The sequence below is a fragment of the Osmia lignaria genome, chromosome 13 (genome assembly GCF_051020975.1).
Source record: "Osmia lignaria lignaria isolate PbOS001 chromosome 13, iyOsmLign1, whole genome shotgun sequence".
Classification (NCBI taxonomy): Eukaryota; Metazoa; Arthropoda; class Insecta; order Hymenoptera; family Megachilidae; genus Osmia; species Osmia lignaria.
Genome location: NC_135044.1, coordinates 7,395,829 through 7,416,412, shown reverse-complemented (window position 1 = coordinate 7,416,412; position 20,584 = coordinate 7,395,829). Strand labels below are relative to the sequence as shown.

The window sequence follows — 20,584 nt, the reverse complement described above, 5'->3', positions numbered from 1 at the left end:
TGCGCCATCTGGCAACAAACAACGCAACTGATAGAGATTATTATACCATTTCTAGATCTATACAATTTCTAGAGATTGTTATACCATCTCTAAATCGCTATAATTACACGTCTACGTCAAGGATCTGCTAGAAAAGCGTTACTGACTGGTTCATTAGCAAATTGTAGAAGAAACTGGTTTTTGCGTATTTCAACAAGATCGCCAACACTTTGAAATACTATAATCACTTAGAGGTAAATCAATAGTACCTATTAATGGCCCTATGAAAATTTTTATTTCTACAATAGTGATCTTTTCCAATTTATTAAAGCTAGTAAAACATTATGTATCCATCACATGCTTTAAATAAAGATATTAAACTGCATTTAATGCATTAGAAGTAATCAAGATAAAAATGAACAGAAAAAAATGTTTTCTCTTTCAGTGCTCTGACAGCAATACTGGTAGTGCCATCTACTTAGAGAATTTCCCGGATTTCAAGCAGTGATGCAGTGAGTAAGTAAGTACTTACTTACTTATCATTAGTGTAATCTTATTCTGAGCTATATCGGTAATGCAGAGTGTGACATTTACCTTAGCAAAAGGTTTTTCGCAAAATTTTGGGTCTTAACCTTCCAGTTGGCAAAAATCCTTCTCGCAATTATTGTTTCAACTATTTTAAATTTTTTTAAAATAAATTTGGATACCATTATTTGATATTTTACAAAACAGACAACAGTGACGAGAGACTTTATTAACTGTTAATGTAACAGTCTCTGGTCGGTGCTGTAACGCAGCCTTATCGATAAAAAATTATCACCTACTGATATAATCAATTTCTCTACTTTCACATTATCAAACCAATATTTTTACACAAAGCAGCGGGTAAGTATGAAAATATTATGCAGTATGTTATCTTGTACACATTTATCTTCAAAATAAATTACCATTCAGAGATGAATTATAAACATGCAAAATACAATAGATACTGTTTTCAATAAAATATAATACTTTTACTAAAATATAATAACTTTTGCACTAGGAATTGCATGGTTATGAATCAATCCTTAGGTACTCATTTTTCTAGGGTTAAATTATATACAAGATTTTTTTTCAAAATCCATTCTAGAAGATTTTTCTAGTATTTATAAACTATTCTCAATTAGAACAGCTTTTTAATACTTCTATGAATCGAACATACATTTATGTCATTAATCAAACTAATCTTAATCATCATCAATATTCTTCTGTCAACATGTTGAAAGAATCTAAAACCTTTAGAGATAAAATTATTCGATCGGTAAAGCAAAAAACGTTCGTGACGGTCTGGCACACATCTGTTTCATTTTTAAATGTTTTCTCTATTAGAAAATGGTTTATATACCGGAACACCTGATAGTCCATTGGAGCAAGACTTAATAAATAACTAGTGATTTTGATTATGAATGTTTGCCGTACAAGAAATAAGCATTAGGTGCAACTTTTATGTGTTTTTTAAACTTCAATCCCCTTAGACACAAATTTTAGGGTTTTGGGCCCATTTATCACAAAGAACTTATTTATCATCACAAATTACAATTCATGCTAAATTAGTTACTTAAGTAAATTACTTTTTATCACCGATCAATTCATCGCGAAATAAACACCCTCATATTAACTTCCTTATCTTTTCTGGAATTGCTAATCCTCAACCGATTAGATGTGATTTCTATTGGATAGAAAGTGAGACGGAATTAAATAGATATTATTGATAATGTTATTGATTTTTTGTATGTAAGATCTCAAATTTTTTATAACATTCAAAATTTTGTCCTTATATTGCATTTTATGATAATTATAATTACATCTACAATAATTATTTTATTTGCAATTCATTAATATTAATACACTTTAGGAAACGCTGTATCGTTTTTTCCAGCGGATGTAATATGCCAACCGGAAATTCCCTCGATTCAAAAGTGATACTGCTGATCTATATACATGAATTGCAATCAACGATAAAGGTGGGTCCATTCAAGTCCGGAAATATATTTCTGTAGTAGAAACAGGTGGCCTTGTCCAAACTGACTGTATTTTAAATAAAGAGCGTTACAAGGAAATCGTAGAGCACCATACTGTTTCATCTGGGCTACGCTTGAGCGGTCAAGGATTCATGTTCCAACGCAACAATTTAAAACGTTCATTGAGATTTTTTCGTAGTTTGGTATAATGAAAATAGGAAAATACTATTTGACCTTTGTTCAATATCGGAGTAATCACTTCCGCATTGATGTAAGGAATTTTTTGGTGAATTAAAACTTTATGAGATGGTCATCATAATCATCCATTCATTTTTAGTATACGATTCAAAGCCCATCGAGGAAAAATACACGTGTACTGAGCAAGTCAAAAAAACACATTTAAAAGAGCAGTTATAAAATGACTTAGCGATATAAATCAAATGATATTATCTATAATCCACTGATAGAAATCAATTATTATTTTCTATTGGATTGTTGGAAAGTTCGTAGCGAAATTTAATGATAATATCAAAAGCAACATTTTATTCTACACTATTGAGATTTCATCATTCTTGAAAGGAGGCGATCGCCCCTGGCATCGTTTTATGTTTCATAAATCTAGATCACCATGAACTCAGTTATAATCACGTTTAACCCTTCCCTGTATAATTTCTTCAATTTAAAAAAATACCTTTATTAAAACTTAAATAAAACCTTTATTTAAATTCTTTAAGTCAAATGAATATATATTTCCATTATGCATAAACGGATGAATACTTTTTCACGTTCAAGGTATAACAGATTACCAATAGAAATTATCTATTTACCATATTCAGGTACTGTAATGTGACCTTCGTGCCATTATCCGATCAAACGGATTAATGCTAAGGCTAAACCAAATATTCCATACACGCCGTAACGATGAAACTATGTATGTCTTTTGATCTGACGTAAAAAATGTTATCATTCAATCGTGAACAATATACAAAATCAATTTTCATCGCGATATTTTATGATAAAATGATAAATCTCGGTCAATGATTGTTTTCAACTGGTTACGAACGATATCTAAAATGGCGCAACTTTGGTCAATTGAGAACATCGATAGAAGACTGACGAACAAACACACCGATGCATAGTACGTCATAGGTAAACGTAAGAAGTTCTATTGTATCACTTCTTTCTACATTTTTATAAAAAATTTATCAGTGGACATTTACTCATTAGTTCTGTACATATTTGAATTATTTATTTATTTATTAATTATTACCTATATCACTTTTTCATCTAGAGAACTGAATTTCAAAATTACGCGCGTTTTATTTGATATACTTCCGCTTCCTAGCGAGGTGGATGTTCGTGCCAGACGTTCACGTGTTTCTCCATGGTTATCTCATTAATTATTAGTAGGTAACACCTTTCATACAAACAGTTTTCTAAATTAATAATTACATTAACATTCTGCATTTTAATATTTTAGCTATATTTCTGTTAACAGATGTGAACACTCATCCTAAGTACTGACATAACCTATCCGTTACCCGAAATTGTCCTGAAAAGACGAATCCCTCTTCACAATTGTAAGTAATCCCATATAATTTGTTATATGTAGACTTTTATTCGATTAGTTGAGGATTTTGTTACTTAAAACTGATTTTTTAAATTCTGTATTGTAAGTCCTTATATTCCATCATTACTTTTACATAGCCTTATTCTGCTGTTAATGCCCTTCAGATAATTTTATTATACGATTCCTGTTTTTACAAGTGTCAACACTAAAATGAATTCTCATTGAATTAAAGTAAATTTATCTTTGTTTCAATTTAAGTTTTCTTATATGGATTTAAAAGATTTGTGTTTTAATCAATTTGAATAAAAAATAAGAGGTTTGGTGACTTGTAAATTAGTATAAATGAATAATTTAATATAAAATTTTAATTTCCAATTTTATTCTTCGTAAATATATTTCAATATCTGGATATTTATGATTGAATTTCGAATTTTTGAGAAAATTTTATCATTCGTCTGTACTGTGCTACATATTGTATTAATCACCGTTCACTTTGGAACTGAACTAGTCGACCCTGGACCAAATGTGTACGCGGCAAGTGTAACCGCTTTAAATCTGACCCTTCGCGAATTTCCTCGATCAAAATGATAGTGGAATGATATGCAAGAGAATCAAGATACGGGTTAGGATTACGATAAAAAAAAAAATGTGTCTGACGTGTCGTAAATTATCAGCCCGATAAACCATAAGCTTTCTTATATGATCGATTTATCGAACTTTTCTTCGAGTATAATAAAAATGTGTCATATTTGATATCCATGGTCCGAAATCAAAGTACGATTGATAAGATGTGTAATTTTTAAAGGAACAATATAAAATTTATAAAATGGAAATAATGTGAAATACAAAATTAAATTGAAATTGCTCTCTACATGGTCCACCGTGGGGTTAATAACACGTCCGAGGGTTAATGAAGGGTTAGGATAACCTTGTGAGGTTTACTTACCTCAGAGTCAAAATATAATTAAAAAATTTCAAATTTCTACCGAAAATAGTAGACTTCCCTACGGGAAATAGCGATATAGAGAAAAAAAGATTTCAACGCTTATTACAATACTGAAGAATACTTCTAAACTTAACACAGCACGAGAGCATTTGTCCCGGGCCTCTCGTGGAAACTTCCGCATTTTTTGTCAGAATTAATTAAATTATATATCAATGTTGATTTTTGTATCAGTACTCACTTGAAATGAGTTAAAACATAAATAATGTACATAGTAATATATACAAATCAAATCAAGATTAAATGAAATCTGTGCCATGTTTAATTGAAGTACGTTCTTTAGATATAATTAACGAAAACAAGTTACTTCTAAATTAAGTCTGCTATAAGTTTCGATTAAGCCTAAAATAAGGCTGTTTTAGATCCAAACTAGGTTAGAATTAGATATGACGCGTAAGTTTATCGAGATACTTGTTTATTCGAGGTCAAATTTTTCTAAACGAACCAAACACTTATAATTAATCCATAACTGGCATAGTGGCTGCCACGTGCAGAGTACGCATATATAGTACACGCGGGGCCCATAGAACCCTATAGAAATGTTCGGAAATTTATAGATCATAGATAAATTGGAGATCATTATTTTATTTAAAAAAGTAAAAAATTATTGAACTCTGATGGACTCTATACACAACTTTGGGTACGAATGGGTTAGACTATTTATTTTTAATGACGATAAATATAAAAGTGCATTTGAAATAATTGTCCAATCTATGAAGTCAATTGAAATTCAACATATGAGACCGTCATAAGCGGAATAACCTTGATTTATGATAATATCAATTTCAATGACAATCAACTTATCATCGTATGGTAAGATGAAACCCGTCGTTGCACTACGTAAGATAATGAACGTGTACCTTATGTAATATAAATTAAATTTATCATGAAATAACGTTAAAATTGACTGTGCTCACCCGTGTCGTTATCGTGCCCTTGAATTCCATCTCCCACATCCTCGGTGGCCGTGGAGAGAGCTGAAACCAAAGACAAATAAGATCATTCTGCTGTACTCGCGTCTCCCTATTTTTTTTCTTTTTCTTTATCGTTGCACAAACGCAATTATTAATGCGCTCCACGTTATAAACACACGCGCCCTAGAAAGTAATCACGACCTTCCAAGCTTAACGGATAAATATTCAGATGGAACACAGTCATTTGCGGAATAATAAGAGTGTTACGGTGGATAACAATTAATATGTGTTTGATGTTCTCCTTTGCTTTTTACTTGCACTATTTTATCTGCGCAAGAGCTTAAGCGGAAAAGAGGAAACAAACGCATCGTGATGCAACTTAATCAAAATATAAACTCATGAAAGTAGAATTTTTTTTATCTAATCGACTCAGATTTTAATAAACTTTTGCATACTGAGTAATCGTGCTATTACTTAATTTTTTTTTAGTTTGTTGTTAGTGTCATGAATGTTTAAAAAAATGTTTGGTATTTATCTAATTGATAAGAATTTATGTTATAGGGGATTGAGCTGTTATATTAATTTTTGCATTTATTTTAAAAAAGTACATTTCAATTGCAACATGGAAATTTCTTCAATCTTTTGAAAAAGTATCTAAAGAATTTTATATAATCTTCCGAACACGTAATTGAACCAACGATTTGAATATGCATAAGTTAACTCGTAGACACTTGTTTATCACATACTGTAAAACTGAGTATGAAGCAATTAAAGTAAATGTCATTAACAGGTGTTTCTAGCGCAATATCACATGCTTTATCTAAGATGATAAGAATGGAAGTTCTTTGTGTTTGTTATATTTTCTTGTTAGATATAAAATATTATGGTATTATAAAATCACAAAGGAAATCGAAACGTGCAAATTTTTGATAAGAAAAACATGAAATCAGTTTCATTTTCTTTGTTCAATTAAAAATTTTATTTATACATTTTTATTTGAAAGGAAATTAATTTAAACTCTGAATCGTACGTTGGGTCACAACGACCCAGCCCCATTATGCAATTCGGTTCGTTCTTGAAATTCATTTATCTTTGTTAAAAGAGCAATTCTAACTACTTGAAATTAGTTTTATGTAACCACATTGTAACGAACTTTTAAAAAATGACACTTGACTAATGATTTAAGAAGTGTAAAAATACAAAATAATTAAAGAATGCAAATAAAACTGGTAAAGTCAAATTTTGTTCGCTTCTGTGTTAAAATATCATAGTACGGGTAAAGTTTTCTTTTTAAATATTATTCGCACATTTTTTTCCGAAAGAATTTCATTATATGTCATTACACGTCCCGTATGTAATTTAACAGTAATGACGACAGAGGAACAGATGTGCAAAACATGTCATAAATCTTGTTCGTTAATGACTGAAATCATATTACTCAACTCGTACTACTGGCAATCAATTCTTTCACATTACTCAAATTATTTACCCAGTGTTTTCAGACATACTTTTTAATTCAGTTTGAAAAAAGAAAAAGAAAATGAAATCCACTGAGAAGTGGTATGTATGACATTCAAGCACATGTATCCGTTTTGACAAACGATTGAAATATCGGTATTTTATCTGATTAAAAAATGAAAAAAGTAAAGATAAGTATTTGCAAAAATACAAAAATGCATTTAGCTTCAATACGTCAGACGTTTTTTAAAGATTAATCTTTTTCAGACATTTCAATCGGTCTGATTTATTACTATTATAAAATTTTTCAAAAATATATTATCTCTTTTTTTGAATTTATTTTGAAATTCAAGTACTGAGACGTAATAATACAAACGGCCACAACTCAATCTCGCAATACTTTGAGAATGAGAAGAATTTATATGTAATGAAATTTCTGTTGATCGTATGATGTGTTGGGTCAAAGGGGTCAATTCAGATCTCTTGATTATATTACTTATTAGTTATAGATGATGCTCGAAAAGACGCGTGATTGCTTAATCAAATGAATGAATGTAGACAATTACTGGTACATTTCGAGAAGACATTAAAATCGGTAACATTAGCCTTCAAAGTTAAACTTGGTTTGATGTAAAGTTCCTCTTTAAAAGTGACCAGGATGTTCTCTAGGCCCAACCCCATTACGAATGTATAGGAGAATAATAGTTCGATGGATATATGCCAATAATAGGCAATTTGCCAACGTTAGTGAACTTAAAATAGCGATTGCTCAGACTTGGAACAATATTGATCAAGATACGTCTCAAAACCTTCTTCAAAATATTGAAAATAGTATTTTCCCCTTCTTCTGCTACGGGATATCAAAATTATAATTGTGGAAATAAATATAAATGACATTCTGAGTTAGCTTCTTTTCTAATAAATTATATAAATAATAGAGGAATATTTATTTGACAAACCAGAATGTTAATCTTGTTTTCTTTTCCCGGTCATGAAATACTTGAAACATTTCTATCTATTGTTTACTGTATACTAAGAATTCATCCCTTTATAGAGGGCTTGATTAGGGTTCTTCTTCGTATTGAAGGCTAATGGAGAATTAATAGGGTAAATTACTTCCCTATGGGGTACTGACAATGAGTCATGGATAGAGGTTGTTAATTGATTATTTTATTTTACTTCCTTATTGCAAGCAATAACATTTAAATATTATGGGGTTGATATTTTTATCAAGAAACTGCGGAAGTATGCTTTGTATGTAGAAATTAAAAAAAAAAAAAAAATGTGACATAAAGGTCAGCTGTGAAAGAGTTTATTACAATATTATTAATAAATATTGGAGGCAAGAGGTTGCAAGAAACCTTTCATTAACAAATTAAATAAAAAAGACACGGAATTAGTTCTATTATACAAATCAATACCTGTTTCATATTAATTACTTGAAAAATCAATAATTTCCATAAATATCGTTATTATAATTTCCGTGTAAAGGTTATAGTCTTCCGATAAGGTTAACCAATCAATTTGTGCTACACGAAGCGAAAGGTAATCAATTTCTTGCTGCCAAAAAAACCTTCAACTCGATCGATGACACGCGGACGTGCAACATTAAAATCCCACTTGTATGGTAGACCGGAAAAAAAGTACAAGAACGCCGACCGCACACTAAGAAGTAAATACCGATTTCTTATTCCGCCATCATAAATCCATAACAAGTTTAAGACCCAGGAAGTTAACGATACCGATCGCTGAATATATGCATGCATGTGTTAGATCGAGTAATAAGTTTTTTCCTGTTTTTTTCAATTCTTAAATATATGATTTTGGCTAAGATAATAAAGTACTGTGAAATTATTGATTTATAAGTCGGTACAATCTTACAAAGATAATTTTAAAAAATAATCCATCTCAGATAACCTATTCAATCTTTAATTATTAAATTTTTCACTTTTCTTTCTTCTTTTATTGCAAAAAGAAAATGTTGTACTAAGAATAAATAGAAATCAGATTGAATTAAGTTAAATGAATGTTGTTGCAATGTTTTCGTGAAAGATTATTTGAATTATTTTTTAAACAGCTAATCTAAAATCTTGTTTAAATCAAAGCTGAAAGAACAATCCTGATTGACTCTTTAGATAATCATGAAAACAAATGATCGCACTTGTTGATCAAACTGATATATGTATTAAATTTTGAAAACGGCATGATAATTTCACAGATTTTGTAGAAGTTACTCGAAGAAATTAAAAATTCAAGAGGTGTATCTACTTCAAATAAGCCTAATTTGTAAAATATTTAAGCTTCTTAATCCTGCTACCTTTTGCAATATTTTATAATAAATTACTTCAACTTTTCAATAAAAAACCCTCTAAATTAAATTATATGTTATACACGTATATGTATAATTAAAAAAAAAGAATTTTACTGTTTAATAAACTACTTGATGACACTCAAATCCGGGAATGACTACGTATTAAAGTGTAAGAATGAAAAAATGAGTAAACATGTTGTCTTTACGTCACAGAATCCTCACTATCCGAGCATACTTGAAATATCTCATACTTCCGCGTAAACTTCAACTTCATTACCGGCTGTAGACTTTCCACGTGTGACGACAGAAAAGAACTGTTATCTAAAAACGTAATACGTTTAATTGCACGATTTACTTTCGCCGACTAAGAGGCTCAACGTACGTCAAACACAACATACGTAGGTACTCTACAAGTCGTATCGGTTAAGTAGAATAATTTTATCTCCTCTGCAATAAACATCGTCAAACAACGATGCAGTTCTATTTGCCAATTCAAAGAAGAACATAAACATGCATCGTTGAAAAAAATATTGATATCGTTTAAAGAATGTTTCTTATTTTATATCTAATTAGGGTAAGCTGTGCAATTACTGGCAATTTCATATTTAGATTCTATTGAAAGATAATTTGTAGAAACGTAGTAATAAAATAAAATAATTAATTGTAGGAAGAATAAAATATTGGAAATAATTATTGGAATATTTGGCATATTGATACCAATAATTGCACAAAATAACTCAAGTACATTGTAACACCAAGGTTCCCCATGAAAAATAGCGATGTCCTGGTTTTAATTACTTAATATATTGTCAAAATTAAGATTTTGAAAATTCCAGTTTCTCTTATATCGCCATTAACCCTAGGGAAATCTGATTCGATCGCGAGAGTACATAAATTGAAACTCGGAAATAATTCAATTAATAATCTCCTAACCTTCATTCGAATGAATGATTTCCTGGGGCTATTATTTCCTTCAAGTACCATTTTATCAAATTGGTGAGTGCAAACGAATTTACTCTGCAAGGTTTGAAACTTAGTTGAGGTAATGAAAGGTTACATAAATTTTCGAATGATTATATCAATACTCATTAAACTAGTACGATTATTTAACAGTTTGTTGGGCTGTGCCCCTCTCCCTTAATCTAAAGAAGAGTTAAAGTTGCAAGTATCAAATATCCCTCTAAATTGGAGTTTGTCAAAGTGTACATAAATAAATGATTAATTTGTTAAATAAAATTATACTTCATAATTTTGTGCCATAAATCCGAAGAATTTGTTTTCGAGCGCCTAATAATAAATGAAATAGTGTCATGTAACCTGTACGCATAAAAATTGAAGGTGCTTTCGTGCAAATTCACGTTGAGGACTATCCCCGCGTTCTTGAACCTCGAACAGCCAACAATTCTCAATTGAATGATCGCGCTCATGCTTTATTACGTACAGTTGACTTTATTACACCGTTTAATACGTATCCCCATGTTCTACCTACATTTTCTAGAACGTACCCTGTGTATCTTTAATCAGGAAATCATTTTCGCTCCCCATTATAGTAATAAATATCAGTACCAGCTATCAATTTATAAAGACTTCAGTAATACTGTAAAACGAGTTGTGGGGCAAATGTCCAGTTTACCCTGCAAAGGAGGCTGCTCCAAAACGGCAGGAACTTAAATTTCATAGATATTAGGTCACGACTGACCTAGCTTCTCTGTTAAAAAATTAGCAAACATTTTGATTGATTTTCTGACTTTTGCAATATTACCTTTCTATCACTAATAGAAGATTACTTGAGAGCTTCGTTTAACCTGCGTTGCAAGATTAATAATTTTCAAAATATAATTAGAATAATGATACAATCAACCCTAGAAAATTGAAGCCTCGTTCCTAACTAACTTTGAGGATTAGAAGAAATAATTTTTATATATCTTCAGTATACGGCAAAAGTAACATATTTTCAATATCTTCTAATTGATGAACGCGATAAGACCTCCGGCCGGTCTATTTAAGGATAAACATCTAAATCATACGTGACAGCAGTGATCAAAGTATTAAAAATGCTCAATCAACTCGAAGGGAGATCCCCAGTTAGAATGAATGACAACCATTTGAACAAACAGAATGGTCTGGCAAAAATGGCAAAGAAAAAGAAATAGTAGCTAACGAGACGGCAGTGTCCTTCGAAGGTCAAGCATAAGTTACAAAAGACACGGATAAACGAGAAAGCACTTTCTTTCTCGCATGCGATCCACGTACACTGTATCCCATGCTGGATATCAAATTGTCGTGTACGTACCGACTTCGGCATGTTGTACGGAGAATTCCAACATAGTAGGTTGAAATGGTCGGGAATCGTGGTGGCTACGGTGTGTCAGCGCAAGGGAACAGTACGATCACGCGACAGGGACACATAGATGCACGGCGCAAACGAGCGACGGTATCCGATGCGAGTACAACTGAATATTTTCATAGAAATATATGCACAACGCGAACTGTCAATCGCAAGGAAGATGGCGACCGCCAATCATCGGTTAGATACCGAGGTAACACATTTAAAACACAGCAGTTGCGTTGAATTAACGAACACTGCACGTTGACTGTATATACGAGACAGACACTCGATTACTATATCTGCGCAGCGCGTACAACACTACAATCACGCGCGTTTACACGTTAAAAGTAACGGGCAAGGTGATCGTGGAGAGTACTCGTTTCGCGACGAAGAAATATACCGAGACTTTTCACCTTCGGCGTACTTCGGTGAACTGAGTGAACCGAGGAACGCTCTCGTTCCTGTTCCCTCGCCACTGATTTTCCCCTCTTCGACAAATCCACCACCACCTCCTCCCCTACTTTTCTCTTTTCTCATTTACACCGAGACGTGTTTTCTTTTCCCGAGGGAATCGATGCACACACCTGTTGCCGACTCTACTACCGGTCGATCGAAAGACCTCTCAACACCATCGAGTGAACGCCACCGGCCGCTCTCCACCGCTCTTATATTGACTTTGTCACGCGTGTCGAGATGAACGCTGCTTATTTTGATTAGATCCTTATCGGACGCAACGCGCCAAGCACAATAGGACGATACGTGCCTGTCGTGGCGCGTAAGTATGTACACACAACGACGTCCGAAGCGCAGAAATTCAGCCGCTTAAAAATTTAGAAAGCAGATCGACCAACTTGCCTAGGAGACACGTATGTGTTACACGGATGAATATGTTCGAGAGGTTGAGCATCTGCGATATTCCCTGATAATATCGCATACTCTTCTTCGTTTATTGAAGAAAAAAATTATATACTCAGCTCGTGCTTAGAAGCCTTTTTGGATTGTAGAAACTCATCTCAAAGTCAGGTAGACATTTATACTATTAATTCTCAAAATAGAAAAAATGGAAAAAAATATTTCTAATAAAATTGTTATAATACACTAAGCTCTATAATGTTGCTTTAATAAAATTTTGAAAAAAGTTTTTGGGAATTTTTTTTTTTTAAATTTTGTTAATGTACATTTGTAATGCTTAATGTACTGTTCAATTTTTAATTAGAATATTTTTTTATATATCATATTTTTTCAAAGTTATGTGTGAAAAGTTGTGAAGGTCCTTTTATGTTAGATTTGCACCCTTAAAGGGCATTGAGGTAGGAATTAGACGTACCGTTAGTCTTGTCTTAGGTCACTTTGCACTAGGGGTTTTCCATCTTCCTTTGTTACAAAGGAAGGGTTATAAATGTTCAGTCGCGACCCATACTTACAAAATATGTATAAAAATATTAACCTAAAATGAAATGTATCATTTTTAAACAAAAAGGTTTCATATATTGGAAATAAAAATAATATGAAATGCAAAATTGGTCCGCCATCCGAGGGTTAATAAGGAAGTTTTATAAAATGGATTACTGATTTTCAATAATATGTGCGAAATATTAAGTGTAAACACTTGAAAAGTTGGATTAAATACCTGTAAGAGGTAGTTCGAATATGATTCGAGATTTTCAAAGTCATGCTGACAAAATGAGGCAATTTTAATACTTAAAGTATTAAAATTTTCTATGCCTCGATGATAATCACAAAATCAAAAAATATATATTTTCAATGAAAAAATATCGATCCCAGAAACTGGAAGTGCTAATCAGATAAAACTTTAAAAATTTCAGTTTCATGATACTTTTTTTAATTATCTATATCTTCGAAATCGTCGAACGGATATTAACACTTTGAGGGTCGCTATTGCGATTTTCGAAATTTAATGCTCAACTTCCTACGTAATTATTTTTTACTCTACCAAATACTAATTACAATATGAAAATTCGTCATTTTGGAGTATACATTTAATGATGCTTCTAAACATAAACTACCAATAATCTCCTGTCAGTTAAAATTGTAAAAGTCATGATTCCCTGAAACATGAAACTGCCGAAGTGTTAAGAACCTGTATACCATCATCTTACGAAAAAAAAAAAAAAAAAAAAGCAACAATTGTACAGTAGAGGTTCTTTCCCAATTCATGGAAGTGAGGATATCTGAATTTCTAGAGAAAAACAACCAGCGTGAATGGTTGAATTATTTCTGTAAACAAGCAGATCTGTTTAGTTAGCAATATTGTATAAATATTATATTTATAGATCTTGTCTGTTTGCTACACTCAGTAATTATTTACACTGAAACTTTACACTAACCATTAAAATTTCATTTTATCTTATGGAAATCTTTTCATTTTTAGATTTATAAAATTCTGTGCTCGAGAGCCAAATTATCCCAGTTCCATTTTGTTTTTTTTTTTTATTTTAGAAAAATTATAGAAACCTGTTCATATTTCATTTTAAATAAAAAAAGATTTAATTACATGAACTGTTTAGATTTGTGTATAAAAAAATGAACGACTACTCTTTTCTCAATTGCAAAAAATAACGAAAATAGACTTGGATCATTATGGCTCTTAGGTAGGTATAGAATTAAAAGTTAGCTAATTATCCACGTTTTGATATTCCACCATCATTCAGATCTGTGCCATCATTAAAATACCGTAAATGAATATGTGGCATGTATCCCAGTATTTAAATATTCGGACTACTGGAAGAATCACAATTAAGCGTGATGTAGATTAGAGCGGTTGCAAAACACTGACCGTCCAACTGTTTGCGCTGAAAAGAGTTTACCGATGACCGTTAACCTCGATAGTTTCCGGATTACAGACAACGCTCAAACGTCACGACCGATGAGTTTAACTGCTGCTGAGATAAATACTTACATAGTTATGCTTCAATGTAACATTACTTGATTTCTTCGTTGTCTATCCCTTTTCCAATTAAATGAAATGATTTATAAGGAAAATTCAATGAATTGAGATGAATTAGCAATTAGAATCGTCGTTAAACATTGAACATCGAAATCTTGGTCAATTGAGATCTAAATAAGAATTCATTTTTTTGCATATAATTCTTAATCTGTATATAAGTGTGATAATTTCAAGATATAATAATGAAATTATTTATCTTCTACTTAAATGGAATTTTGTAAGAGATACGATTATGTTTTGTTATAGAAATTTTATCAAAGTATTGAAATCTATTGGAGTATCCAATACCTATAGTCTATATACCTCTAGATAAAAGTGTGATAAAATTTTTCCATAGTTTTCAAACAATAGTATCTCTCCCGCTTTTCTAAACGCAACTGTTTACGTTTATTAGAAAGAATGTTTATATTGGTCAATAGGTAATTCCTTTGTTTAATTAGTAATTTGTTTTAGCTTTTGTATACACGAGCTCTTTACGTTATTACGAATGTTTCTTTTATAAATAGTTGAGGCAAAAAGGGTCTCGGTGCTCTTTTTTTATAAAATGGAAACCGGAGAATTTTTTTTTTTTAAATCATCTTAGAGCTTGCTAATGAACAAAGATTAAAAACACTATTTTTTCTCAGATGTTCTATAAACTCGTGAAATTAACGTATTTAATTACTTAGCTGTAATTATTATAATAACGTAACTATTTAAAGAATCTTCTTGATCACTTCTGATTCATCGTGATAGGAATCAATAGAAATAAATTAATAGAAAAATGCAACGTAATACAGTGATGTGTACCCGGGTAAATTACCCGTGGTATGTACCTCGCCTACGTTGATTTAAAGCTTCCAAAGTGGAAAGGGGATCGATTAACCACACTGACCCTAAACGTGTCGCCAGTTAACGCTAATTTCTTCTAATAAATTAAGCTAATCAAATTTAATGAGCGATAAAGGTCTTTAAATAATTCCATCTTCATAATTCTCTATGAATTGCAATGAATTTGCGCATTATATTAAATTTATTTATTCTTTAATAATTGATCGTCAATGTATTTTAATAAGATAATGCATTATTAATTTTGTCTTCTTTCAAAATTAACCATAGTTCTATCGCTCTATTTGATAGTTTAAATTTAAATTAATGAATGAGGATACTTTGATAAAATTTAAATTTGAAACTAAGTCGAGTTAAATGTTTTTACGCGAGAGGAATGCACCGTCGATAAACACGTCAAGATTCCTCAGATAATAGCGAAAATATGTGCTCGACAGTGACGATTATTATTGCGAGAGACCTTCGCGGGTGGTAAAACGTCGATGTTTTCAATGGAGACGCAGTAGCTTATTAATCACTTTGATACAAATTTATAAACAATACAATTCCAGAATTCTCTTTACAATATCAGTTTACTTTTAATATCCATCATCTTCTCTTCAGAAGAGAATATTAAAGGTAGTTCAAACAGGCAGTTCGAAATAACTGAATCAGTTAGAAATAAAATATTATAATTAACAAATAAAATTTAACGAAATTGAAACATTAACTCTTGTTTCTGTTAATAAATTTTGGAAAAAATGGTTTCAGCAATTCAATATTACGCCACCTTTGATAACATAAATGATAATGTTATATTTATTGTAATTATCCGATAAAATTTTGAAGGTAATTTAAAATAATGTAAAATTGTGATAATTTATATAAATCATTCACCAAATTGTAATCGTAATTCAAATTTCCAAGGTGCACAGATAACATATTTTTTATCATTGCCATAAATTCTTAAATGCCCCACAAGTAAATGAATCCGAACAAACTGTTTCCAGACTTTCTGTTCGATTACTGCTACTATGCCGATGGTCACGTTTTTTCGTGATAAAATTTATTCTCACTTTAATAATAAGCATTGCAGAAGTCATGCGAAATCCATAGAATTTCGTGTGTAATACAAGCTTTAATTATAAGTGAAATTTCGAAATCTTATTTACGAGTGTAATTTCTTATTTGTACAAATTTATGTTTCTTTATTTCATTTTATTTAAAATTGAAATATTCTGAGCGTCTGAAGCATTTTTCTTTTATATCTATAAATAAAAGGGTTAATGGTGGTTGGGTTGAACGAGACACCCTATGTATTTGGAAATTAATTTTCCAATAAAATACAAAATATTTTTATATCCATACGAACCTTCCTTATGACATTTTCCAGTGACGACATGAACCATATTTGTACTCGTGATAATAGTGGCCTCGAAGAGACCTCGTGCACTCTTTTTTTTATTTAACGTTTCAACCTTCCGTGCGATCTGATACCCATTTATTGCAAACTAAATTCTTGAAAATAAAGCACAAAGGAAATCTGTTAAAAAAACGCACAAATATCTTCGACTTTTATAATTATCTAATCTTTAGATGTCAATTACTGAGGAATACAAAACAACTTTTAATTACACAGGAATGTATTGTATCTATTGTTAAGTAATGAAAATGTTGCTGATGTTATATAAAATGTTGAATGTTGAATGTGATCAAGGTTATTCTTATAAAAAATGGATAAAAATGGTTTGAAAGATTTAAGGATGGAAGCTGCAGAGTGAAAGTCAGACCCCGTTTCAAGCATTCAGTTGCATTTAACAATGATTCTCTTTCTGTTATGGAGGACCATATTCACCAATACGTGAAATTATCGATTCGTTTATCGATTAGACAAAAGGGGAGGGTGTCTAATCTTGGAAAACTAATGATTCCAAAAAATTAACCTCCTCTACTAGGAAAAAAATTTTCACCTAATCCTAAAAGGGGAGGGTGTCTAATCTTGGAAAACTAATGATTCCAAAAAATTAACCTCCTCTACTAGGAAAATAATTTTCACCTAATCCTAAAAGTTTCACCAAAACCCTAAATTTTCGCGTAGTCCCTGGATTTCCTGTATCCTAAAAATTTATTACTACCTTCAAAAAATTGCATTATTCTACAATTTTTTAATGTGTAATAAAAATAATAGAAGTAGTTGAAAAATGGAAATTTGAAATTTTAACGTATGCTATATTATTTTTAAAATATCTTATATAGATTGAACTAAATATTTCCCATTATTATTCATCAGATAATGAACAAAATAATGAGAATTGTGGAATAAAGTAATTAAAAAGTGCACTGTTTATTCTGGACGTAAATCCGAGTTTGGTTTCGTTTCATTCGGACTAATTTTTCTCTTTTATCTTATCTCAACGAAATCCTCAGCAGTTCTTGCATGCACATTTTATGTATCTAAAGCTATAAGATTATTGAGTTATATTGCTCAACTTATATTGCCTGTTGTAGAGGTGCATTAAAATGTAAATTGCTCTGCTTAGACGGTAAGTAGTCTTTCAATGTCGTCGGACAAGATAAATATCAATTCGTGAAAAACAATGTTACGATTTTCAGGCGAAAATATTATGCATTTCAAGCTATGCATTTTACGCTTATGAATAAAATACCAATAAAATTTTTTTTTGAAACCGCTATTAACATATTACCATTGTAAACACATGTTTAATGAGAACACGTTAATGTGTCTCTAACTGTTGAAAACGTAAAGAAATATTTTATATGAAAATTGCTTGATTCGATAGAGGAAACTTAATAAACTGTCTGAATTTTTTTATTAAAGATTTATAATTCTCACTTGCATCTAAAAGCAGATAAAAAAAACCGTATCAGTGTACTTAAGTACCGTCTGTCGCTGAGTCTCCGGACAGATCTTTAATACAAGAGTCTTCGATAATTTGATACTATCGGGGCTCTAGAGGTAGGCTTCAACAGTGTAAAATTTAGAAAATAAAAATAATATCAGACACAAGATTAAATTAAAATCAGGACTCTCTCCATGGTCCGCTGTCGAAGGGTTAATAAAACTGTCGCTTAAGGGGGGAGTTAATTGCTACGATTATATGCCAAATTATTGCATTAAATGAGAATTGAACGTTTTTATATAGAGAAAAACTTGAAAAGTAGTGTATACTAAACAAAAGATGTAATTATTTTACATTTCTTATCGCAGCACTTAGAATATATAATGCCTTTTATCTAATGCTTCATTGACATTTCTTGATACACTTTCTCATTACATGTTCTGTAATTCAAAAAAAAACGTAATAAAACGTGGGAAAAATCTCCTGAAAAAATAATCAATGTTATGTATGAATTTCTTAACATAGCAAATATGTGCTAACTTTCTTGCTCGTTGATACTGACAATAAACAGTTGATAAACAGGCAGAGTTTACTCTATAAATTCAAACATCTTTTTTAAACTTTCTATGTTTAGAATATTCGTGAAAACTGTAGATCCTGAAGTTTTTCAATTTTTCTACGGAGTTAAGTTTAACTTTATACTTCCAGTTGTATAAATTGAAATGTAATATCCAGACCAGGAGTTAAATGTATAATCTGGTGATTTATACTCGTGTATTACGTTTCAAGTAAACAAAGGATTAATTATCAAACATGTAGATATATAGAATCATTTTTTGTATTTCTTTTTTCAAAATATTTTATAAACGATTATAACAAACATTCTATATTACTCTAGTTCGCTGCATTCATAAATATAAATTTATTGAAATATTAAAAAATTCTCAATTTTAATGCAAATATGTAATTTATTTCAGTAACGAGTAAACATGTTTTCGTTAAAATATTCAGAGATTCCAAGTTTGAATTTCGTCTCGAAAAGTGCAGACAATATGCAAGCTGAGAAATTAAATTATAATCACTCTCATGACTGTTTTGCACGAGATGCACACGTGATTAATTGAGTAAGATGACGTGTATAAGAACCTGTAGCGTAAGCAGAATACGAAAGCTCTCATAGATTCTAATTGCATAAGTACCTATTTTATACTCTTTTACTTTATACATCTGTTCAAATATTGTTTACATTAAATAATAATACAGAATTTTCATAACATGTACTATTATTTACTTTTGAGTAGAGGGGATATAAATGTAATTTTTATGGGGTCAAAATTGACTCTGCCATTATACTTAAAAGGGTAAGGGTAAGGAAAGAACCCTTTTATCATTTGCTTTTAATGTTGAAATTCTAAGAAACAAAGTAAATATTGAAAAAAAAAAGAAAAGTAGAAAATTACTATCATAATACAGATTTGAAGATAGAAAAATGACACGGTATGTCTGAAAGACACAAAGGAGATCACCTGAATTACGTGATGTTTCACTTCTCAAGTAGAATGTAACCAAGTTGCACGTTATTCAAGGTTCTCCATTTATTTTTTCTCCTCTTTATTAAACCGATCTTCAATGAGAAACGCGTTCTTCGTATGTTTCCATGCGGAAGATTTTTTGGTGAGTGAAGGTTCTCAAATCCCACTTTTCTTTTTATCGAGTCGAATGCTGCACGTGTTTACCGAGACGTTTCCATTCGTGCCAAACCAGTTCCGATCGGGTTTTACACGTCTCTACTTTCTGTGTAATTGTAAAATACAACCTACTGAAATATATGTAGTGTTCATATAAGTTAATTATTTTCCAGAAACAAATAGATCATTTCGAGAAATATTGTATTAAATGGGAGCATCATCATATTCTACCAGTTTTTCCTTATAGAAATAAAACAGGATGTTCTTTAAAATAATATATTGAGAAGATAGATTCGAAATATTTATAATGAAAAGTAAGCTAGGGGTAAAAAATAACCCATATAAAAGATACTGATAATAAATTTAAATAATATCAATTAATTTGAAATTAGCTTGTCATTGTTTCTCAAGTATTTTTAAGAATTTTCAAATTCAATTTTTTGGAAAACAGAGCATCGTATAAAAAAATGTTGTTCTATATTTTTGATTTATTTCCTCACGTAGAATTATCATCTTCCTCCTTGCATTACATATGGCTGGTCATATTGTATAATACGTGGTCGTAACAAGTGATTGAAACAGTTTCAGAAGTAACTGTTATGTAAAAGTTAATGTCGTTTACAAAACGCTCTGTTACAACGGTTCCCTATTAAATCCGATATCAGTGTCAGTAACGATATCAATCTTAAAGTAGCT

At 30.9% G+C, this 20,584-nt stretch overlaps 1 protein-coding gene and 2 long non-coding RNA genes across 10 annotated transcripts in view; 2 read left to right on the top strand and 1 right to left on the bottom strand.

The window, feature by feature from the left end:
• Nucleotides 1-20,584, bottom strand: part of LOC117601875 (uncharacterized) — a 48,216-nt gene that overhangs the window by 19,756 nt on the left and 7,876 nt on the right. For 4 of the 6 annotated variants that reach the window (XM_034319192.2, XM_034319194.2, XM_034319195.2 and 1 more), the window contains exon 3: nt 5,470-5,529. In XM_034319192.2, the coding sequence (XP_034175083.1) occupies nt 5,470-5,529 (60 nt within the window). Of the gene's footprint in view, nt 1-5,469; nt 5,530-11,528; nt 12,206-20,584 lie in introns of those variants that run through there. The other 2 variants (XM_034319196.2, XM_034319197.2) reach the window with 2 other exon arrangements.
• On the top strand, nt 70-2,041 carry LOC143306009 (uncharacterized). Its single transcript, XR_013063269.1, has 3 exons — nt 70-233; nt 425-499; nt 1,898-2,041. It is a non-coding gene; the product is annotated as an uncharacterized LOC143306009 (long non-coding RNA).
• Nucleotides 3,322-19,397, top strand: LOC117601879 (uncharacterized). Of its 3 annotated transcripts, none has more exons than XR_004580818.2 (3): nt 3,322-3,385; nt 3,478-3,559; nt 19,178-19,397. It is a non-coding gene; the product is annotated as an uncharacterized LOC117601879 (long non-coding RNA). The 3 variants fall into 3 exon arrangements; XR_013063267.1 differs by having other exon boundaries at nt 3,460-3,559; XR_013063268.1 differs by lacking the exon at nt 19,178-19,397 and adding an exon at nt 4,058-4,802 and having other exon boundaries at nt 3,460-3,559.